Here is a 23,950-nt window from a genome sequence, read left to right as displayed (position 1 = left end):
GAAATCCTCATTAAAAACATGATAATGGGCTATGGATGGATGGATTGAGGAACTTGGGCTAGCGAAATTCAGGACCTCCAAGGATCCAACCAGAGAAATTTCCCCTCTTGGAAGAGGGATGAAGGAAACAGAAGCCTGGAGAAGGCAGGTAATGAGAGGAAATAGCCTGAAATTGTGCCAGGGGAGGGTTAGGTTGGAGAGGAGGAAAAATGTCTTTGCTGCAAGAGTGGTCAGGGATTGGCAGAGGCTGCCCAGGGAGGTGGTGGAGTCCCCATCCCTAGAGCTGTTAAAGAAACCTGTGGCCATGGCACCTTGGGGCCATGGTTTGATGGCCATGGTGGGGTCGGGTTGATGGTTGGGCTGGATGATCTCAAAACCAAATGATTCTCTGATCCTATACTTGTGTGCACGCAGTACTGCTCTAAGTGTTCAGCTGGGCTGTTTCATGCTGTGTTTGGGGGGTAAAAAATCACCTTTCCATGTCATAAAATCAGAGGATGGGCTACATCTGAAGTCTAAGGGAGAAGCTACAGAGAAATCCTGTTGCTTCTTCCAGTTGGGTCTCCAAGCACATCCTAGGCTTAAACAAAAGCCTCCTCTTTCAGAAGTCCAGCCCTCAACAGGTTGCTTTCCATTATTATAGAGTCATTGTGCTTGGACAAGACCTTTAAGATCATCCAGTCCAACCATTCTGTAACTCTACCATGTCTGGTGCTAAACCACATCCCTCAGCATCACATCTCTGCCTCTCTGAAATGCCTCCAGGGATGAGGATTCAACCACCTCTCTGGGCAGTCTGTGCCAGGGTTTGTTGGTTTTTTGCGTCTCCAGGTTCCATTTTTAGATCTTAGACTTTAGGGGGTGGACTGATGCCTGAGGAGGGCAGATTGAGACTGGAGAGGAGGAAGAAATTCTTTCCAGTGAGGATGGGGAGACACTGGAACAGGCTGCCCAATGAGGCTGTAGATGCCTCCTCTCTGAAGGTGTTCAAGGCCAGGTTGGATGAGGCCTTGAGCAACCCGGGCTGGTGGGAGGTGTCCCTGCCCATGGCAGGAGGGTTGGAGTAGATGATCTCTAAAGTCTCTTCCAACCTGAGCCATTCTATATTTCAACACTCTTCTGGGGATTGAGAGAACATGAAATATCTCCATGAAGATGCATTTAATGTGTGTTCATCACTGCCCTGCTAAAGCTCTCTGCTCTTGAGCCATCTGACTGTACTGAGGGTCATCTAGATGTGAGTGGTGACATCATAATGGTTATGACTCTGGATCAACCAGCAGCAGGTAATAGTTATAGCTCTGGATGATCTACACAAGGTCATGGTTATGGCTCTGGATGATCCAGCACCAGGTAATGGTTATCACAGGACCAGGCTCACAGGATGTTAGGAGTTGGAAGGGACCTCTGAAGGTCATCAAGTCCAAGCCCACTGCCAGAGCAGGAGCATAGAATCCAGCACAGGTCACACAGGAACACATCCAGACAGGGCTGGAAAGGCTCCAGAGAAGAAGACTCCACAATCTCTCTGGGCAGCCTGCTCCAGGGCTCTGGGACCCTCACAGTGCAGAAGTTCCTCCTCCTGTTGAGGTGGAATCTCCTGTGCTGCAGCTTATATCCATTGCCCCTTGGCCTACCCCAGGGTGCAGCTGAGCAGAGCCTGTCCCCTCCGTCTTGACCCCCAGCCCTCAGATATTTATAAACTTTAATCAAATCCCCTCTCAGCCTTCTCCTCTCCAGACTAAACAGCCCCAGGGCTCTCAGCCTCTCCTCACCAGCAGTGCTCCAGGCCCTTCAGCATCCTTGTAGCCTCCCTTGGACTCTCTCCAGCAGATCCCTGTCCCTCTTGAACTGGGGAGCCCAGAACTGGATGCAATATTCCAGGTGAGGTCTCACCAGGGCAGAGTAGAGGGAGAGGAGAACCTCTCTCCATGTGCTGGCCACACTCTGCTGAATGCCCCCCAAGGCCCCACTGGCCTTCTTGGCCCCCAGGGCACGTTGCTGCCCACCAGCACTCCCAGGTCCTTCTCCACAGGGCTGCCCTCCAGCAGATCCCCTCCCAGCCTGTGCTGCTGCAGTTTATTCTTCCTGCCCAGGTGCAGCACTCTGCACTCATCCTTGTTGAACCTCCTTGGGTTCCCCTCTGCCCAGCTCTCAGTCTGTCCAAGTCTCTGAATGGCCTCACAGCCTTCAGGTGTTTCAGCCAAGCCTCCCAGTTTGGGATCATCAGCAAACTTGCTGAGCAGACTGTCTGTCTGTCCCCTCATCAATGTCACTGATGAAGATGTTGAACAGGTCTGGACCCACTGCTGATCCCTGGGGGACTCCACTGGTTACAGCTCTCCAGTTGGGCTTGGCACCACTGACCACCAATCTTTGCACTCTATTGTGTAGGCAGCTCCTAATCCATCTCACTGTCTGTTCCTCTATCCCACACCTCCTGAGCTTGCTCACAAGGATGTTACGGGAGATAGTGTCAAAAGCCTTATTAAGTTCAAGGTAGACTACAGCCACTGGTCTGCCTGCACCTCCCAATTCAGTAATGACATCACAGAAGGCAATTGGATTAGTGAAGCATGACCTCCCCTTGGCTATGGCTCTGGATCACCCAGAACTACATAATGGTTATGGCTCTGAATGATCCAATCCCAGGTTTTTGGTTATGGCTCTGGATGCTGCAGCAGCAGGTACTGGTTGTGCCTGTGGATGCTCCAGCAGCAGGCTCTTACGTGGTGGTTTTGCTGATGTCCTGGACGCTCTGCAGAGGGTCTGTGGTGTCAGGGCAGCGCAGGATGCAGGGGGCAAAGACAATGGCCAAGGCGTTGGCTGACATCCGATTGGTCTCCTCTTGGAGGGCAATCCTAAAGATTGGATGGAGAGAGAAATCAGGTGAAGGCACCTCCACCTCTTCTGGGTGATTAGAGGACAGGACATTTCTACGGTGCTATCTTGTTCTCCTAGCAGGCATACTGCTCTGTCCTCCTCTTTGCTTTGCCCGATGGGGAAAGCCAAACATCTCAGATGTTCCCAAGGCACACAAACAGTTGGTGGTTTTCACCCCAAAATACTGTCCCTGCAGTGGTGAGGGGCACCACAGACCTGCAGGCACCATGAGCACCCTCAGCAGTGTGGAGCTTGCTCATCAACACAAGCATCATTTGGAGACAACAGCTCTGGGGCCACCTCCTGGGAGATACAATGGAGAAAGGCAAACCTGAAGATCATAGAATCACAGAATGTCAGGGTTAGAAGGGACCTCAAGGCTCAGCCAGTTCCAACCCCCTGCCATGGGCAGGGACACCTCACACCACAGCAGGGTACTCACAGCCACATCCAGCCTGGCTGCAAACACCTCCAGGCAGGAGGCTTCCACCACCTCCCTGGGCAACCTGTGCCAGGCTCTCACCACCCTCATGTGGAAGAACATCTTCCTAACATCCAATCTGAATCTCCCCACTTCTGGTTTTGCTCCATTCCCCTCAGTCCCATCACTCCCTGACACCCTCAAAAGTCCTTCCCCAGCTTTCTTGGAGCCCCCTGCACATCCTGGAAGGCCACAATGAGGTCTCCTGGGAGCCTTCTCCTCTCCAGACTGAACAACCCCAACTCCCTCAGTCTGTGCTCACAGCAGAGCAGCTCCAGCCCTCTGCTCATCCTCGTGGCCCTTCTCTGGACACCTTCCAGTAGTCCAGATCCCTCTTGCAATAGGTCCCTCAGATGTTCCCAAGACACATAAACAATTGGTGTTTTGCACCCCAAAAAACCTGTCCCTACAGTGGTGAGAGGCACCGTGGACCCACAGGCAGCAGGAGCACTGTGAATTATTGCTCATCAACACAAACATGACTTGGAGAACTTGGAGAAACCTCTGGTGACCTCTGGGGCAACCTCCTTAGAGGCAGGATGGACCTGAAAGCTTTTCCCTTTCCCTCTGCCCTCCTGCTGCAGTCTTAGCTGTTTTGCTATGAAGGATGCCTGATCACCCACCCCCTGCCCACTGTCCAAAGCTGCCCTGGCCCCACATACCTCACCAGGTGGAAGATGAGACGCTCCAGGGTGCTGAGGTGGGTGCGGGAGAGCTGATCAATGACGGAATAGACTCCCCTCACTGTCTCCTTCCTCTCCTGGAGGCCTGTGGAGAGAGCACCAGCATTCAGGGCTGGCTTCTGCTTCTTCCTCTGTTGTAGATTAAGGACTGATTGTTTTATCACAGAGATAATCCCTCCAGAGTAGTAGAAAGCTCCAGTAGGTGGACCAGTGGGTGCACCAATACAGGCTGGGAGGGGATCTGCTTGTGAGCAGCCCCAAGGAGAAGGACCTGGGAGTGCTGGTGGACAACAAGTTCTGCATGGGACAGCAATGTGCCCTGGTGGCCAAAAAGCCCAATAGGGTCCTGGGCTGCATTCAGCAGTGTGGCCAGCAGATGGAGAGAGATTCTCCTCCCCCTTTACTTTGCCCTAGTGAGGCCCCACCTGGAATACCGTGTCCAGTTTTGGACTCTCCAGTTCAGGAGGGACAGAGATCTGCTGGAGAGAGTCCAAGGGAGAGCTACCAGGATGCTGAAGGGACTGCAGCACTGCCTGGGGAGGAGAGGCTGAGAGCCCTGGGGCTGTTTAGTCTGGAGAGGAGAAGACTGAGAGGGATCTGATTAATGTCTATCAATAACTGAGGGCTAAGGGTCAGGAAGGAAGGGACAGGGAAGGCCTCTGCTCACTTGTGCCCTGGGGTAGGACAAGGGGCAATGGATAGACACTCCAGCACAGGAGGTTCCACCTCAACATGAGGAGGAACTTCTTCACTTTGAGGTCCCAGAGCCCTGGAGCAGGCTGCCCAGAGAGGTTGTGGAGTCTCCTTCTCTGGAGCCTTTCCAGCCCCATCTGGATGTGTTCCTGTGTGACCTGTGCTGGATTCTCTGCTCCTGCTCTGGCAGGGGCTTGGACTGGAAGCTCTCCAGAGGTCCCTTCCAACCCCTAACCTCCTGTGAGCCTGTTTGGGACAAAGAGTCAACACAGATGTCATCACTGCTGTTCCCTCTGCCAAAGGATGGGTTGGTGGAGGGAGGAGCTCCTCACCCATGGCTCGCAGGAACTCCTCGTAGAGCTCGAAGGTCATGAGCGGGTTGGGCAGATCTCGGAGCCACTGCTTGAAGACGCTGGCAATGACGTGGATGTTGTAGTCATCTAAATTCACATTGTCAATGTCTGGGGTTGGCAGCAGGTGGAGGACAAAAGGGGGAAAAAAGAGACAATGATCAATATGAAGCTATTTGCAAAGCTGGGGCCTGGATTTGATGACCTTCAAAGGTTCCTTCCAACCGAAACCAGTCTACAATTCATAGAATGGTTTAGGTTGGAAGGGACTTTAAAGATCATCCAGCTCCAACCTCCCTGACATGGGCAGGGACACCTCCCACTAGACCAAGCTGCTCAAGGCCCCATTCAGCCTGGCCTTGAACCCCTCCAGGGAGGAGGCACCCACAGCCTCCCAGCATCTCCCCACCCTCACTGGAAAGAATTTCTTCCTCATCTCCAGTTCAAGCTCCCCTCTTCCAGCTCAGCGCCCTTGTCCCTGATCAAACCTGGCCTTGCACACCTCCAGGCTGCATGATGCCTTGAGCAACCTGATCTAGTGGAAGGTGTCCCTGCCCATGGGACACTTCCCCACACTAGGAAATGTCCATGTGCCACCACAAAACCACACTGTGTTTAATGACAAGAACTCCAGGAGCTGATCTCAGCTCCACATGTCAAAATTAGATATTCATCGTCCAGGGCAGGGAGACTTAGGTGGGACCAGGATGTCTCTTCCTGCTGACACAAAGTGTAAGTAAGGCAGTGTTCCCCCTCAGATAGAGGGACTTTTTTTCATGTATTGCCCCCCAAAAACCCATGAGTCACTGACTTGAGTTTGGGTTGGAGATGCTGGGCCCAAAGAGTGCTGGGGAATGGAGCTATCTCCAGTTGGTGGCTCGTCGCCAGTGGTGTTCCCCAAGGCCCAATCTTGGGGCCAGTTCTCTTTAACATCTTTATCAATGGTCTGGAGGAGGGGGTTGAGGGCACCCTCAGTATTTTTGCAGACAACACCAAGTTGGGAGGCAGTGGTGATCTGCTGGAGGACACCAAGGCTCTGCAGAGAGAACTGGACAGAATGGATCCATGGGGTGAGGCCAATAGGATGAGATTCAGTCAAGTGTTAAGTGCTGCAAGTGTTAAGTGTTGTCATAACCACCCCCTGAATGTTACAGGCTTGGGGCAGAGTGGTTGGAGAGCTGCTTGGTGGAGGACCTAGGGGTGTTGATTGATGGCTGCCTGAAGATGAGCCAGCAGTGTGCCCAGGTGACCAAGAAGGCAAATGATCCTAGTTTAGATCAGGAATAATGTGGCCAGCAGGTCAAGAGATGCAATTGTCCCCTTCTACTCAGCACTGGTGAGGCTACACCTTGAGTGCTGGGTTCAGTTTTGGGGCCCTCACTCCAAGGACATTGAGAGAAGAGGAAAAAAGCTGGGGAAGGGTCTGGAGAACAGGGCTGATGAGAAGCAACTGAGGGAGCTGGGGGTGTTTGGTGTGGAGAAGAGGGGGCTGAGGGGAGACCTCAGTGCTCTCTACAGTTCCCTGAGAGGAGGTTGGAGTGAAGTGGGGTTTAGGCTCTTCTCACACACAACAAGTGACAGGACAAGAGGAAATAGCCTCAAGCTGTGCCAGGGAAGCTCAGGTTGAAGATTAGGAACATTTTCTTCCTAGCAAGGGTTCTCAGGCACCAGAACAGGCTGCCCAGGGAGGTGGTTGAGTCCCTATCCCTGGAGGTGTTTAATAGCCACGTGAATGTAGTGCTGAGGGATGTGGTTCAGTGGCAGTGGCTTAGCAGCAGTGCTGGGATTGGGAGCTCTGGGTGAGCAGCTGGACTGGATGATCTCAAAGGACTCTTCCAACCTCAACAGTTCTAAGATTCTATGATCTGCAAGCATCATTTGCCCAGCCCACAGCTGGGGAAGGTGGCACTGCCCCCAGGTTTGATCCCGACAAAGCCTCCTGCTTCCCTCACCTCCATCCTCCCTGCCGCAGCAGCGATTTGTCTCCCCCGTGTGGTTTGTTTTCCCCACCCTTTTACCTGTATCAAGTCCTTGCCGCAGCTCCTTGATCTTGTTGGTGGAGCCTGACTTCCTGTAGATGCCCTCTGTGTAGAGCCCGTGCATCTCGATGTAGTTGATCAGCTTCTCCACCAGCAGCGGCACCGCCCGCTCCTCGCTGGTCAGCCGTGACAGCTCCACCCCGAACTGCCGAGGCGACAGCTCAGGGTCGTACTGAGGGCCAGAAAGCAGAAAAAAGAGAGGTTAAGAATTCTTCCAGGAAGCTCTTGGATCTGATGGTCTGGATGAGGAGATAGAGTCCACCATTAGTAAGTTTGCAGACGACACCAAGGATGAGAGCAGAGTCCTGCCCCTGGGCAGGAAGAATAAACTGCAGCAGTGCAGGCTGGGAGGGGATCTGCTGGAGAGCAGCCCTGGGGGGAAGGAGCTGGGAGTGCTGGTGGGCAGCAAGCTCTGCATGGGACAGCAATGTGCCCTGGGGGCCAAAAAGGCCAATAGGGTCTTGGGCTGCATTCAGCAGAGTGTGTACAGCAAATCAAGGGAGGTTCTCCTCCCCCTCTACTCTGCCCTGGTGAGACCTCATTTTGAGTATCGCGTTCAGTTCTGGGCTCCCCAGACAGGGGATCTGCTGGAGAGAGTCCAGGGGAGAGCTGCAAGGCTGCTGAAGGGCCTGGAGCACTGCCTGATGAGGAGAGGCTGAGAGCCCTGGGGCTGTTCAGTCTGGGGAGGAGAAGACTGAGAGGGATCTGATCAATGTCTATCAATATCTGAGGGCTGGGGATCAAGAGGGAGGGGACAGGGATAGGCTCTGCTCAATGTGCACTGTGATAGGACAAGGGGCAATGGATATAAACTACAGAACCTCCCCTATAGGGACAGGCTGGGAGAGTTGGGGTTGTTCAACCTGGAGAACTGAAAGCTCCAGGAAGCTTTCAGCCTTCCAGTACCTGAAGGGACTCCAGGAGAGCTGGGGATTGACTTTTGACAAGGGCTGGGAGTGCCAGGATGAGGGACAATGGCTTTGAGCTGGGAGAGGGGAGACTGAGACCGGAGAGGAGGAAGAAATTCTTTGCAGTGAGGCTGGGGAGACTCTGGCACAGGCTGCCCAGGGAGGCTGTGGCTGCCTCCTGCCTGGAGGTGTTGAAGGCCAGGCTGGATGAGGCCCTGAGCAACCTGTGCTGGTGGGAGGTGTCCCTGCCCAGGGCAGGGTGCTGGAGCTGGATGAGCTTTAAAATCCCTTCCAACCCAACCCATTCTGTGATTCCATGATCCAAACCCCCAACATACTCAAATATTCCAGCTCTGGCAGGGGGTTGGACTCAATGATTTTCTGAGGTCCCTTCCAACCCCTAGGAGTCTGTGACTCTGGGATACAGATCTCCAATGAATCTGTTCAGATGAGTTCTGAGGAAAAAGAAAACTAATCCCACCGCTTCAGGGAGGCTGTCTGGTACTTCTTAGACAAGGTTGGGCATTCTGTCTGAAGGGTCTTGAATGACAGAGAAAAAGAAATGAGAAACCTTTACCTTTTTGGAGCACTTGGTTGTGGTTTTAAGACAGCACTTCTTGTGACAAGCATATTTACATACTGCAAGCAAGAACAAAACACAGCATTTAATAATCCAAAATATTCTCTAATCATCGAGATAGATGGAGAAACATGGTCTCATATGAACCATGCAGCTCCTCTCAGCACTAGCAGGTCAAAAGCAGTGCCCAGGGGCCAAGTTTATCAGATCCACTCAGACTTTCATTTTATGGGTCCCAGATGGAAGTCCTTAGAACACTACCAAAAATAGTAACAATAAATCAGCTGGATCAACTCAGAAAATATTCCCTGAGTCACTCTGAGCTGTCAGACATGGAATCCTGCCAAGGGGTTGGAAAGAGTCCAAGTCCAAGTGCTGGGTGCTGCCCTTTGCCCACAGCAACACCATGCAGTGCTACAGGCTGGGGACAGAGTGAGGCCACACCTTGAGTCCTGTGTCCAGTTCTGGGCCCCACAGTTTAGGAAAGATTTTGAGATGCTGGAAGGTGTCCAGAGAGGGGAAACAAACCTGGGGAGGGGTCTGGAACACAGCCCTGTAAAGAGAGGCTGAGGGAGCTGGGCTTGCTTAGCCTGCAGAAGAGAAGGCTCAGGGGAGACCTTGATCTCTACAACTCCCTGCAGGGAGGTTGGAGCCAGCTGGGGGTTGGGCTCTTCTGCCAGGCAAGCAGCCCCAGAACAAGTGGACACAGTCTCAAGCTGTGCCAGGGGAGGTTTAGGCTGGAGGTGAGGAGAAAGTTCTTCCCAGCAAGAGGAATTGGCCCTTGGGCTGTGCTGCCCAGGGAGGTGGTGGAGTCCCCATCCCTGGAGGTGTTCAAGAGGGGACTGGATGTGGCCCTTGGTGCCATGGTTTAGTTGTCAGGAGGTGTTGGGTGACAGCTTGGACTTGATGATCTTTGAAGTCTTTTCCAACCTTGTTGATTCTATGATTCTAAGAGCACCTCATTTGTATTCTTCCTGCCCTGGACATCAGCCTGAAACACCTCAGGCTTGATAATTCCAACCTGACCAATGAAATGTTGGAGAAACCAAAGGGATGGATCAGCCCTTCCCAACAGTCCTTCACCATTTTCCTGATCTCCCCCAGAATTCACTATTGTCTGGAGGTCAAGCAGAGCCAGCTGAGTTGAGCATGGTCACAGGACCTATATGCCTCTGCTGGGCTGAAGCTGGATGTTTGCTATCCTCCACTCCACCATCCCTTCTCACCAGAACACTTAAATATGGTTTGCCCACGTGGGATGACATTATGGGGTAAGGCATGTGTCAGGTGATAGGGGGAGAGGAAATGGCATCAAATTGTGCCAGGGGAGGGGTAGGATGAATATGAGGAAAAATGTCTTTGCTGCAAGAGTGGTGAGGGATTGGCATAGGCTGCCCAGGGAGGTGGTGAAGTCACCATCCCTGAAGGTGTTCCAGAAACCTGTGGCCATGGCACTTGGGGCCATGGTTTGGTGGCCATGGTGGGGGGTTGGGTTGAGGGTTGGACTGGATGATCTTCGAGGCCTCTTCCAACCCAAACTATTTAAACCCAAACTATTCTATTTAAGACAAAGCTCCCAGGCACAAAACTCCCTTCCAGTGCCATGAGGTAGGACTGCTGGGATGGATTTATTGACTGACATCATGAACCCTTAGGATCTATCCCAAAACCTCTTTCTAACATAAACCCCCCAAATTATTTCACAGCAGGGTTGCAGGAGACAGAAGCAAAATGCCTTTCAGAAGCCTAAAGATCATCAGTGTGACACAGGCACATGAAAAACAGAGGCAGGTGAGGGTGCTTACATTTACAAACAGAAGCCCTGTCCATTATCCAGATCAAGGAGGAACAATATTCACAGTAGGTGGGGATGCTGTACTGCGTCGCCTTGAAGATGTGGCCGTTGTGCTCTTCCACCTGTGACAGGAAAGGTTGGGTGGTGAGGAGGAGCTGGGTGTCTGCTCTGCTGCAAAAGAGTGGCTGGGGAGCAGCCAGGCAGAAAGGGACCTGGGGGTACTGGTGGACAGCCAGCTGAACAGGAGCCAGCAGTGTGCCCAGGTGACCAAGAAGGCCAATGGCATCCTGGCCTGGATCAGGAACAGTGTGGCCAGCAGGAGCAGGGAGGTCATTGTGCCCTGGGCTCAGCACTGGTTAGGCCACACCTTGAGTCCTGTGTCCACTTCTGGGCCCCTCAGGTTAGGAAAGATTTTGAGATGCTGGAAGGTGTCCAGAGAAGGGCAAGGAGGCTGGGGAGGGGTCTGGAGCACAGCCCTGGCAGGAGAGGCTGAGGGAGCTGGGCTTGCTTAGCCTGCAGAAGAGGAGGCTCAGGGGAGACCTTCTTGCTCTCTCCAACTCCCTGCAGGGAGGTTGAAGCCAGCTGGGGGTTGGGCTCTTCTGCCAGGCAAGCAGCGCCAGAACAAGAGGACACAGTCTCAAGCTGTGCCAGGGGAGGTTTAGGCTGGAGGTGAGGAGAAGGTTCTTCCCAGCAAGAGGAAATGGCCCTTGGGCTGTGCTGCCCAGGGAGGTGGTGGAGTCCCCATCCCTGGAGGTGTTTAGGAAGAGCCTGGCTGAGGCACTTGGTGCCATGGCTGAGTTGATCAGATGGCGTTGGCTGATACGTTGAATTTGATGATCTCAACCTGGTTAATTCTATTCTATTCTATTCTATTCTATTCTATTCTATTCTATTCTAAAAGGGGGAGGTGATCAGGAGCAGCTCTCCAGCTTGTAGCTGTCACTTGCTTTTATTTGCTGGTTTTGTTTCCTTCTTGGCCCAATAAACCTCAGAGGCCACCCAAAGAGACACCTAAGCCTGTGCAGGAAGCAAACCCTCATGCAAGCAGGTTAGAAATTGTGGTTGGCTGTGGCTGGCTGCCCAACTTCTCCATCTTAGGAAGATCTTCTATGTATCCGTGGTGGCTTTTGGCTTTGAACCTGCATCCTCCCTAGCACCACCATATGTAACCTCTGACATCTTGGGTATCAGAGGTGTTAAAAACAGAGCCCAGCCCAACACTGGCTGTGTCCCTCTCAGTTTTACAGTAACTCTTGACATGACCCAGCAATGGTCACTGGCAGCCCAAAAAGCTAACCATGTCTTGGACCAGCAGGTCCAAGGGAGGGCATTCTGTCCCTCTGCTCTGCTCTGGTAAGACCCCAGCTGGAGTACTGCAAGCCGCTCTCCTGTCCCCAGTACAAGAAGGACATGGACCTGTTGGAGAGGGTCCAGAGGAGGCCACAAAGCTGATCAGAGGACTGGAACACCTCTCCTCTGAGGACAGGCTGAGAGAGTTGGGGTTCTTCAGCCAGGAGAAGACAAGGCTCTGTGGAGGCCTTCCAGTAAAGCTGGAGAGGAACTATTTGCAGGGGCCTATGGTGATAGGACCAGGGGCAAGGGTGTGAAACCGGAGCAGGACAGATGTAGGTTGGACAATAGAAAGAAGTTCTTTACTGTGAGGTTGGTGAGACACTGGAACAGGTTGCCCAGAGAGGCTGTGGATGCCTCACCCCGACAGTGTTTAAGACCAGGCTGCATGAGTCAATAATCAACCTGGTCTAGAGGAAAGTGTCCCTGCCCATGGCAGAGGGCTTGGACTAGATGACCTTTAAGGTCCCTTCCAACCCAACCCATTCTATGATTCTATGATTGACTCTCTCAACCAATGTGGGACAAGTTTTCAGAGAACAATCTCCAGCCAGCCTTGACCAAGCAAACCAAATCCACCTCATCTGTCTTTCTAGTGCATGGCCTCAAGCTAGTGCAGAGCAGATTGAGATTGGATGTTAGGAACAAGGTCTTTACCATGAGGGTGGTGGAACACTGAAACTGGTTGCCCAGGGAGGTGGTTGAGGCCCCATCCCTGGAGACACTCAAGGTGAGGCTCAAGAGGGCTCTGAGCAACCTGATCTAGTTGGGTATGTCCCTGCTGACTGCAGAGAAGGTTGGGCTAGGTGACCTTTGGAGGTCCTTTCCAACCCTGACCATTCTATATGTCTTTTCATGGCTGCACCTTCACCACAGTGTGATGTTCAGGTCTCAGCACAGGATGTGTCATGAGCAGGTCTCTTATCACTCATACTCTGGCCACCAGGACAGGAGTAATTTAGGCAGTGGGCACAGAGAGCTCAACTCACCACATCTGCTTCCTTTTTCCTTCTCTTTTTCCGTTCTGTTTTTGGCACCTGGAATTAGGGAGAGATTTCAGTGCATTTATGGACAATTTCCCCAGGTGAAGGTCCAGAGTCATGGCCAACGCTGCTCACCCTCCAGTGCACCTGCAGCCCCAGGACAGCCACTATAGAGAGATCCCCAATGCATCACCTCATCTTCAGAAATCCCCTTGACAACTGTCCCCATCTTCATCCCAGAGCTGAGGTCACCTGCTGCTCTAGCTCCAAGACCAGCATCAGTGACCTAAAGCTCTCCTATCATGGGGAGAACATAGGAGAACATAGCACAGCACTGCAGCCACAGCTGGTGCTCAGCCTGCTCCAAAGAAAAACTGCACAGAGAGGAGCCTGGGGAGGACTCAGAGCATGAAGAGCCAGAAGTTGGAATAGTCATACACTGAACACCATCTCCCAAGCCAGACTGAGACCCCATGGCTGTCCCTGCAGACAAAAGGGAGCAGAAAGCAGGAGATCAGGTTTGTGAGAGGCACACTGTAAGCTCTGACTGCTGTACAAACTGTACCTAGGCCCCAAGGACAGCCCTGCTCATGTCCCCTTCTCCTGCAACCCAGCTGAAGGAAGAAGTGAGGAGGATAAGAAAGCTTGGATCTCTTTCACTTTCCCTCAAAGACTGAAAACAAATCCAAAATGAAAAAAGGAAGCAGTAGGAACTGCCTTGCCAACCACCCACAGATGGGTGCAGCTCTGCCATGAAGACATCAACATGTTGGCATCAGCCAAGGCCCAGCTCAGCCCAGATGGGAACTGGGGTTTGCTGAGCCCAGTGAAACACAACCAATGAATCACATCGTCTGTTGTCCAGCTCAGCTGCAAGCAGAGAAGAGAGCAGAGGTGCTCATGTGTCTACAGAGGGCAGCCTCACAGGAGGACAGATCCCACATCTTCAAGGCGCTCAAGAGAAGTGGCTCCTACCTTCAGCATGGTGTAGTCCAGGGGTTTGTACTCTATCATGTATTCATCCAGGAAGACTTTGAAGGTGTTGACCCAGACTTTAACTGGAGACTCACTCCAGTCCCTCTGCTCCAGCCTCATGGTCTTCTCCAGAATCTGCTCGAACAAGGCGTAGAGGTCCTTATAGCGAATGCTCTTCCCATCGTCCATCTTCCCAGGAAAGAGAAGCAAAACAAACCCTTTTTGTACACTCCTCACTGCCTTCTCTGCTCAGCATCACACCATCACAGGATGGTAGGGGTTGGAAGGGATCTTCCAGTCCAACCCCCTTGAGAGCTGGCTAAAGAGGAAGAGAGAGCCCAAATCTACAGTTCATGGGAAAGGATAACAAGGACACCCCCAAAGTTTCAAAGAACACAAACAATCTGATTCTGCCTCTCTGCTCTGCTCTGCTGAGACCTCATTTGGAGGACTGTGTCCAGCTATGGGGGCCCCAACACAAGAGAGAGACAGACCAGATGGAATGAGTCCAGAAGAGGCCACCAAGATGATCAGAAGGCTGGAGAACCTCCCCTGTGGGGACAGGCTGGAAGAGTTGGGGCTGTTCAGCCTGAAGAGGTGAAGGCTCTGGGGAGACCTTAGAGCTGTATTTCAGTATCTGAAGGGAACAGGCAGGAAGGCTGGGGAGGGGCTATTTAGAAGGCCTGTGGGGATAGGCCTCTGGTGACAGCAGTGGAGCCAGGTGGAGTTGGGTCTTTTCTCCCAAGAACCAAGTGATAGGAAGAGGAAACAGCCTCAGGTTGCTCCAGGGGAGGTTTAGGTTGGCCATGGGGAACAGTTTCTTCCCCAAAAGGGTTGTTAATCCCTGGCCCAGGCTACCCAAGGCAGTGGTGAAGTCCCCATCTCTGGAGGGATTGAAAAGGTTTGTAGATGCGGTGCTGAGGACTGTGGTTTAGTGGAGCCCTGGCAGTGCTGTGTTAACAGCTGGACTCCATGATCCTAAAGGCCTCTTCTAACCAAAATGATTCCAAGATCTCATTTCTGCTGGCAGCGTTAAGCTCTCCCCTGTCCCCTGCTCACTTACCGCCAGCGCCGAGGAGTAAAAGCTGAAGATGTTCTGCCGGAACTCCTTCAGTGCCTTCTTGAACACCACGTCCACCAGCGTGTCCTTCTTGCTGTCCTCACTATCCAGCTCATTCATCTGGGGAACCAAAGGCCTTTATGCACCCAGGCAACCTCTGCTGCAGCACAGTACCGGGGGGGGTAAAGCAGCATTGACCTGCACTTCCAAGTTGGGAGCAGGAGTTGATCTGTTAGAGGGCAGGAGAGCACTGCAGAGGGACCTTGCCAGGCTGCACAGATGGGCAGAGGCCAACAGGATGGCATTCAGTAAGTCCAAGTGCCAGGTGCTGCACTTTGGTCACAACAACCCCAGGTAGTGCTACAGGCTGGGGTCAGAGTGGATGAAGAGCAGTCAGGCAGAAAGGGACCTGGGGGTACTGGTGGACAGCAGCTGAACAGGAGCCAGCAGTGTGCCCAGGTGACCAAGAAGGCCAATGGCATCCTGACTTGGATCAGGAATAGTGTGGCCAGCAGGAGCAGGGAAGACATTCTGCCCTGGACTCTGCACTGGTTAGGCCACCCCTGGAGTCCTGTGTCCAGCTCTGGGCTCCTCAGTTCCAGAAGGCCATTGAGAGACTTGAAGGTGTCCAGAGAAGGGCAAGGAGGCTGGGGAGGGGTCTGGAGCACAGCCCCGGCAGGAGAGGCTGAGGGAGCTGGGCTTGCTTAGCCTGCAGAAGAGGAGGCTCAGGGGAGACCTTCTTGCTCTCTACAACTACTTGAAGGGAGGTTGTAGCCAGCTGGTGGTTGGTCTCTTCTCCCGGGCAGGCAAGCAGTGCCAGAACAAGAGGACACAGTCTCAAGCTGCGCCAGGGGAGGTTTAGGCTGGAGGTGAGGAGAAAGTTCCTGCCAGCAAGAGGAATTGGCCATTGGGATGTGCTGCCCAGGGAAGTGGTGGAGTCCCCATCCCTGGAGGTGTTCAAGAGGGGACTGGATGTGGCCCTTGGTGCCATGGTTTAGTTGTCAGGAGGTGTTGGGTGATAGGTTGGACTTGAGGATCTCTGACGTCTTTTCCAACCTTATTGATTCTATGATTGCTCCACCACAGGTATCCCAATGACTACAAGGTGGCCTCTGCTGCCTGCAAACTACACACAGGAGCACTTCCCCACAGCCTCCAGCTGCTGGGTCACCCATTTCTGATGCTTTAAGAGACTGAATCTTGTCTCTCTTGGTGTGAAGCAACAAAGATAAAATCACCTTTGCTCCTCACACAGACAACAGCTGCCAAGGGAGGGGGTGGTGAAAAGCCCCTCTGGACTGTCCCACACAGGATCAGATTGTTGTGAAGGACCTGCCTGATGAGTCAGCTCTGCCGACTTGCGGAGGGTTGAAAATTCCCCCCAGCAAGAAATTGCCAGACCAGCCCAGCTGGAAGCAAATGAAGATTAGAGGGCTGGAGCTGCTCTGCTATGAGGACAGACTGAGGGAGTTGGGGTTGTGCAGTCTGGAGAAGAGAAGGCTCTGAGGAGACCTAATTGTGGCCTTCCAGGTTCTGAAGGGGGCTCCAAGAAAGCTGGGGAGGGACTTTTGAGGGTGTCAGGGAGGGACAGGACTGGGGGGGATGGAGCAAAACTGGAAGTGGGGAGATTGAGATTGGCTGTGAGGAAGAAGTTGTTCCCCAGGAGGGTGGTGAGAGCCTGGCACAGGTTGCCCAGGGAGGTGGTGGAAGCCTCCTGCCTGGAGGTGTTTGGAGCCAGGCTGGAGGTTGCTGTGAGCAACCTGCTGTGGTGTGAGGTGTCCCTGCCCATGGCAGGGGGGTTGGAACTGGCTGAGCCTTGGGGTCCCTTCCAACCCTGACAGTTCTGTGATTCTATGAAGCTGTATTCACAAGTAAACCCCCAGTCTACAATGAAATGCAATCTACAATGAATCTATACAGAACATACAGCACAAGAACCACCCCCTGGCCAAAAAACAGGGGAGCTAATAGCTTTCCCTTCCCTGCTCCCCTCCTTACCACCCTGGACTCAAAGGGACAAGAGAAAGAGCAGAGAACTGGTTTTTTGCACTTAGCCAAAACAAAGAACACAGCCAAGGTCAACAAAGCCAGCCAGAAGCAAGTTAGTGTCTCCCAGAGCCAGGAAGCCAAGAGAGAGAAAAAGCCTACACAACCAGCTTAGGTTTGTAATCTCTCCAATGGGATTGTTTAGAACTTACTCTTTTCCTTTTTCCACCCAATGCTGATTTCTTTACATTCTACCACTTTCTGTTCAAGATCTGGGGAAATTTTTACTAGGTACAGCCTAAAACTACCACAGCACTGCTAGCACACCTGGCAGCACATCCATGTGAGTGGGGAGTGGGCCAGGGAGAGTGTGGCACTTTTTAGGCTGATGCCTAGGAAATTTTCCACAGATCTTGAGTAGAAAGTGATAGGATGCAAATAAATTACCATTGGATGCAAAAGGAAAATAATAAGTCTAAATAATCTCATTGGGCTGAGAACTGACATCGGGTTAGGTCTATAACCTTTCTCCCTTTCTCAGCTCTTTGCTCTAGCAGATACTACAGGAGAAAGTTCTTCCCAGAGAGAGTAATTGGCCTTTGGGATGCACTGCCCAGGAAGGTAGTGGAGTCACCATCACTGGAGGTGTTCAAGAGGGCACTGGATGTGGCACTTGGAGCCATGGTTTAGTTGTCAGGAGGTGTTGGGTGATAGGTTGGACTGGATGAGCTCTGAGGTCCTTTCCAACCTGGCTGATTCTGTGATTCTATGATTTGAATCATACAATTGTCAGGGCTGGAAGGGACCTCAAGGCTCAGCCAGTTCCAACCCCCCTGCCATGGGCAAGGACACCTCACACCACAGCAGGTTGCTCACAGCCTCCTCCAGGCAGGAGGCTTCCACCACCTCCCTGGGCAGCCTGTGCCAGGCTCTCACCACCCTCCTGGGGAACAACTTCTTCCTGACATCCAATCTCAATCTCCCCACTTCTAGTTTTGCTCCATCCCCCCAAGTCCTATCACTGCCTGACACCCTCAAAAGTCCCTCCCCAGCTTTCTTGTAGCCCCCTTCAGACACTGGAAGGCCACAATGAGGTCTCCTTGGAGCCTTCTCCTTTGCAGACTGAACAACCCCAACTCCCTCAGGCTGTGCTCACAGCAGAGCAGCTCCAGCCCTCTGCTCATCCTCATGGCCCTGCTCTGGACACCTTCCAGCCCCTCCAGATCCTTCCTGTAATAGAGGCTCCAGAACTGGACACGGGTCTTACCACAGCAGAGTAGAGGGGGAGAATCCCCTCCCTCTATGATTCTATACTAGCTGGTGGCTTCTGCTGGCTTGCTGACCTTGGCTGCTTTTCTTTATTGTGGCTAAGCACTCACAAGCTATTCTCTACTTTTCTCTTTCGCTTTCCCTTGTTCAAGGGGTGTGGGGGGTGGAGAGGTAGCCCCTGGTTTTGTCCAGGGTGGTTCTTGTGTAATTTATAAATTGTGAATCCATGTAAATATTGTGTATTTTGTACCCATTCATTGTCCTTCACTATTTTGTACATATTCGTTGCATTTCATACTTCTAGATTGCAGTGTGCTTGTAAACAGAGCTTCACTTGCTCCCAACAGGGCTGCTCTGGCCAATTTATTTTTGAGGGTAATTCTCCAAATTAGCTGGGGGGTAATTTCAACCCACCACAGGGAGCTGCCATTAACTGAATGAAAAACACTGAGCTCTAGCAACTCAGACAGAGAGGAAAACCATCACTATGAACATGCAGCCTGGAAGCAGACCAGCAACCCTCTATCCACCACCACCAGCAAAGCCCTGCCCTAAGTTTTGCCTGCTGTAAGAAGAAAAGAACAACTCCTGGAGAAAAGACATCTTGATTGAAGACACCACATGCTGGAGGCTGCTCAGAGAAGGACTTGGACTTTGGGATTTCTCCCTCCCCTCCTCCGGGGAGGACAGCACAGCCAACAAGGAAGACATCTCCAAGCCAAAGCTGCAGGACCCTTTTTGAGACCTAAATGGTCTTGGGGGGTGGGTGGTAATATAATTCCTTTCCTGCTCCATCTTTCTCCATTTTTCTCCTTCTCTCTCTCCTTCTGTTAATAAACAGCCTGACTTTTGATATTTGCCCTTGTTTGTGCTTTTTATTTCAGAACAGGGCAACATTCCAAGCAGAACAGAGTCTCTCTCCCACTCCAGACCAAGACAGATGCCAGCAGGGGCAGCTCAAAGCAGTGGAAGCACCAAAGCTGCTGTTGCTGTGCAGGATCACCACATGGTGAAGGATTATCAGCACTGCTGCTGCTGCCCTTGTGGTTGTTTCAGGCTGTGCCTGGAAAATGTTCCACAGATCTTGAACAGGAAGTAGTAGAATGTAAATAAGTTACCATTGGATGTAAAAAGGGAAATAATGATAAGGTCTAAATAATTCCATTGGTCAGATAGCTAACATGAAGTTACTTTTGTACACTAACTCTCTTTTGGGCTTCCTTGGCTCTGGCAGATTGTGCTGGTTTGAGCCTTAACTGGAGTTTAAGAGCTCAGATGACAACAGATTGAGAACTCCTCCCCTCCCCCCCTCCCTTTCCCTAGTAAGGAAAGGGAAAGAGAAGGGAGAAAAGGAAAAAAAAAAAAGGAGGCGGGAGTAAGAAAAATGGGAAGGAGGTGAATCTGTGAAAGGAGTGGTTCAGACTCAGTTTGGAAGTAGGAGACGTCAATTTTTTAACAAAATATATATATAGCAATACCAGGGAGGGGTCACAAGGGCAAGGGATAAGGATAAATAGGAAAATATACAAAACCAAGCCTGGATGGCCTTGGATTTCCCTGGATGTAAGTGGATTCAGTCCTTTAAAGAGCGTGGATGCAGCCTGGAGAGAGAGCCAGGCCAGGCCATGGGGCCAGCACAGGAAACCACCAGCAGCTGAATGTCCTTTGGAGCAGGCCAGGCAGGAGAGGAGAGCAACAGCAGCAGATGGCATCCTTTGTGCAGGCTTGCTGGGCGGGAAGGGGGAGTGGAACACACCTGGGGGACCCCTCCTTCTGGGAGGAGGAGACCAAGTCCTTCTCTGCCCACCTGGATCAAGTTTCTTTTGTCCTCCTGAGGGGCTGGGCTCATTCAGTCCCCAGCCGCGGGTGGGTGTAAGGCTGCACACAGATACTAGCTGGCCTTTGCTTGGCTGCTGCTGACCTTGCCTGCATTGCTTTGTTTGCTAAGTACTAACAAACTACCCTCTGCTCTTCTTTCTCTTGTCCTATGTGTCCAGCGGGGAGGGAAGGGAGCAGGGAGGGGGAAGCTGTTAGTAGCCCCCTGGTTTTGTCCAAGGGGGGTTCTTGTGTTGCTTATAAATTGTACATGTATGTAAATCTTGTGTATTTTGTACATATTCCTTGCATTCCATATTTCTAGGCTGTAGCTGTGCTTGTAAATACAGCTGGTAAGTACAGCTTCCTTTGCTTTCCAACTGAGCTGGCCTGGCAATTTTAAGCTTGGGGGGCGGTAATTTCAACCCACCACTGCCCCCCAGTATAATTTTGGCTTCAGTTGCCCTCTGATGGCAGCCAGGAGAGGATTTACCTTCTTCAGGAGGAACTCATCCATGCTCTTCAGGTCGCTGGCACTGGTGATGATCTGCAGGGAGTCGTTCTGCCACTGCACAGGCTCCAGCGCCACGCTGCTGATCTTGACGCTGCGCTTGCGCTTCACCTTGGGGGAGGGCTCCTTGTTCTCCTTGAACTCCCGGCGGTACAGCCCCGACAGCTCGGGGCTCCGCGGCGGCGTCAGGTGGTGGGGACCCAGCTCTGGGGGGGACAAAAAGGGGAAAGACCTTGACAAGCAGATGAAAAGCCCTCTTTCCAGCGAGGGTGGGGAGGCACTGGAAGAGGTTGCCCAGGGAGGCTGTGGCTGCCTCCCTCCCTGGAGGTGTTCAGGACCAGGTTGGGTGAGGCCTTGAACAACCTGGGCTCGTGGGAGGTGTCCCTGTGGGGTTGGAACAGGATGATCTTGAAGGTCCCTTCCAACCCAACTCATGCTGTGATTCTATGAAATGCTGTCTTAGATCCAGCAGAATAACCTGGGACTGGGTTCAGGTCTCTTCAAAGATGCCAATTTGTTTATAAATTAGAAAGACAAATCCCAAAACAACCCTAAATGAGTTTCCTTTCAGAGAAAGGACATCTGAGCAGCTGTCTGAAGTCACATCTTGTCTGCCCATGGCACAGGGTTTGAAGTGGATGATCTTGAAGGTCCTTTCCAACCCAACCAATTCTGTGACTCTAAGATTCTGTAACTTTGCCACAAAAGCAGGGAGATGGGCATGGGACTAAAGCTATGGAGGAGGGAAGCACTGTGTAGTGCTCAGGGCAGATTAGATGTCATTTCCCCTCTATCACAAGGGGAAACATCTGTCCATGCCCATGTCCAGATGGCTGCTGGGAAGATTAGTCACACAGAACTCCTTGAGGCCCACTTAGGATCCCACCTGCTACCCTACTTGCCACTGTTTCAGGTTGACACTGACCACAAATTGCTGAGCCAAGAAGCAGCAAGGACATGGGATCCATGCAGCTTCCCAACCCCTTACACACAGCATCCTCAGCTGGGTCAAGCCATCAGACACAGTCCTCCCACACCCTAGAGATCAGTTATCATAGATTCATAGAATCAATAAGGTTGGAAGAGACTTCAAAGATCATCAAGTCCAACCTGTCACCCAACACCTCAAGACTAACTAAACCATGGCACCAAGTGCCACAGCCAATCCCCTCTAGTTGCAGAGAGCAATGAGGTCACCCCTGAGCCTCCTCTACTGCAGGCTAAGCAACCCCAGCTCCCTCAGCCTCTCCTCCCAGGGCTGTGCTCCAGACCCCTCCCCAGCCTCCTTGCCCTTCTCTGGACACCTTCAAGTCTCTCAATGTCCTTCTGAAACTGAGAAGCCCAGAACTGGACACAGGACTCAAATCCAGCCTTCAACCTATGAGCAAAGCAAAATGATAATCCCAGAACCACTTATTTTGGTGGCTGGAAGGCTTAATGCTCATCTTACACCACCTGCTTGTTCCCTTCTGGAGCAGAAGGATCCAAGTCCTGAATCCTGACAAATGAATCAAGCCAGGGCCAGGGCTTAATCTTGGTGCTTTAGCAGTGAAGACACCAGTCTAGAATCCAGCCCTGCCCTGTAGAACAACCACAGATCCAAAGAACCAGAAACCCTCTGGGGCAGCGAGGACTAGAGGAAAGGGCCACAAGTTGTGCCAGGGAAGGGTTAGGTTGGACATGAGGAACAATTTCTTTGCTGCAAGATCAGAGCTGAATTTATCAGTTTAACCTTGGTGTTTTAGTTGTGAAGACACCAGTCTAGAATCCAGCCCTGCCCTCCCTCCATGGCAGAACCACCACAGATCCAAAGAACCAGAAACCCTCTGGGGCAGCGAGGATGAGGGGAAAGGACCACAGGTTGTGCCAGGGGAGGTTTAGGTTGGACATGAGGAACAATTTCTTTGCTGCAAGATCAGAGCTGAATATATCAGTTTAATCTTGGTGCTTTAGCAGTGAAGACACCAGTCTAGAACCCAACCTCCCTCACTGCTGGATCTTCACCCAAGCCCTGTGTGTGTGTTAGAGGTTAAGGACTGACTGCTGGATCTTCACCCAAGCCCTGGTAGGCTCAGCTGGGAAGCTAGGCCCAAACTAGTTTCTGGAGCACTGTATGCAGGTCTGGAGCCCTCAACAAAGGAAGGACATGGACCTGATGGAGAGGGTCCATGAAAATGATCAGGGGGTTTGAACAGCTCTGCTATAAAAACAGTCTGCGGGAGCTGGGGGTGTTCAGCCTGGAGAAGGCTCCAGGGAGACCTAATAGCAACCTGCCAGCACCTGAAGAAGGCTACAGGAAGGATGAAGAGAGACTGTTTGCAAAGGCCTGCAGGAACAGGACCAGGGGCAATGACTTCAAACTAGAGCAGAGCAGATTGAGATTGGATGTTAGGAGCAAGTTCTTTACTAAGACGGTGGTGGAACACTGGAACAGGTTGCCCAGGGAGGTGGTTGAGGCTCCTTTCCTGGAGATATTCAAGGTGAGGCTCAATGAGGCCCTGGGCAGCCTGATCTGTTTGGGGATGTCCCTGCTGACCACAGAGGGGCTTGGACTGGATGAAAAGTTCTTCCCAGAAAGAGTGATTTGCCTTTGGAATGTGCTGCCCAGGGAGGTGGTGGAGTCACCATCCCTGGAGGCGTTCAAAAAGGGGTTGGATGTGGCACTTGAAGCCATGGTTTAGTTGCCAGGAGGTGTTAGGTATTAGGTAATAGGTTGGACTTGATGATCTCTGAGGTCTTTTCCCACCTGTGTGATTCTGTGACCTTTGGAGGTCCCTTCTGACCTGGACCATTCTATGATGCTGTGATTGTGTGTGTATATCCTTCTCCCTTCATACCTTCTGTATAGGTTTGGAAATGGATTTCTATGTCACCTCCAATCCTGTGCCAGTGGTTTCATTTTACTCCTTTGGGGCAAAATACTTTCTGTTCAGAGCTGTTTTCCAGCTCAAACCATGACAGTGTGGCTGTGGGCGATGCCAGACGTGCACTGGCTGTGCCCTCTGCCCTGCCCACAAGTGTCACATCTCTGCTCCCTGCTGGCCCTCTCCCACCCCGCCGCTCACCTTCACCAAGCTGCAAGCCAGGAATCACCTCCCTGCAAGGGGCTTCTTGCTCAGCATATAGCTCCAGCAGCTCAGACTGGGTAGCCAGCTTCTCCCGGGAGCTCTTCTTCTCCCCTTGCTTTCCTTTCACCCAGAACCGCATCTTGGCTCGCTGAGGCCTAGAAACCATGGAAAGAGGAACTGCCTTAACTGTGCCAAGCCCGCGGCACAAGGATGTTAACCTGTGGGGCAGCTTCAGGCTATGCCTTTCAAACTTTGTTACAGATTTCGAGCAGAAAAGTAGAAAAATGTAAATAAATCACTATTGGGTGTGACAAGGAAACACAGAGACAATGCTAAACAATTTCCTTGGAGAGATATCTACTATGAAACTGCTTGTACCAAAACAATTCTGGGGACATCTCTTCTCCCTTCCCTCCCCTCTCCCTCCCCTCTCCCTCCTCCCCCCCACCTCCCCTCCCCTCCCCTCTCATCTCCTCTCCTCATTGCTCTGGAGATAATAACCTGCTTCTGCTTGACCTTGG

General features: G+C 52.1%; 1 protein-coding gene across 1 annotated transcript in view; it reads right to left on the bottom strand.

The window, feature by feature from the left end:
• The window catches only part of MYO9A (myosin IXA), a 221,133-nt gene that overhangs the window by 5,692 nt on the left and 191,491 nt on the right, over positions 1–23,950 (bottom strand). Inside the window, exons 28-38 of the mRNA XM_054169279.1 lie at positions 23,427–23,584; positions 20,344–20,567; positions 14,784–14,900; positions 13,721–13,909; positions 12,752–12,799; positions 10,423–10,534; positions 8,615–8,676; positions 7,109–7,301; positions 5,073–5,201; positions 4,027–4,132; positions 2,730–2,861 (exon numbers count right to left, since the gene is read on the bottom strand). Coding sequence (XP_054025254.1) covers positions 2,730–2,861; positions 4,027–4,132; positions 5,073–5,201; positions 7,109–7,301; positions 8,615–8,676; positions 10,423–10,534; positions 12,752–12,799; positions 13,721–13,909; positions 14,784–14,900; positions 20,344–20,567; positions 23,427–23,584 — 1,470 coding nt within the window. The remainder of the gene's footprint in view (positions 1–2,729; positions 2,862–4,026; positions 4,133–5,072; positions 5,202–7,108; positions 7,302–8,614; positions 8,677–10,422; positions 10,535–12,751; positions 12,800–13,720; positions 13,910–14,783; positions 14,901–20,343; positions 20,568–23,426; positions 23,585–23,950) is intronic.

This window comes from Dryobates pubescens, chromosome 17 (assembly GCF_014839835.1).
Source record: "Dryobates pubescens isolate bDryPub1 chromosome 17, bDryPub1.pri, whole genome shotgun sequence".
In the NCBI taxonomy this organism is placed as follows: Eukaryota; Metazoa; Chordata; class Aves; order Piciformes; family Picidae; genus Dryobates; species Dryobates pubescens.
This window is presented reverse-complemented; position numbering and strand designations above follow the sequence as displayed.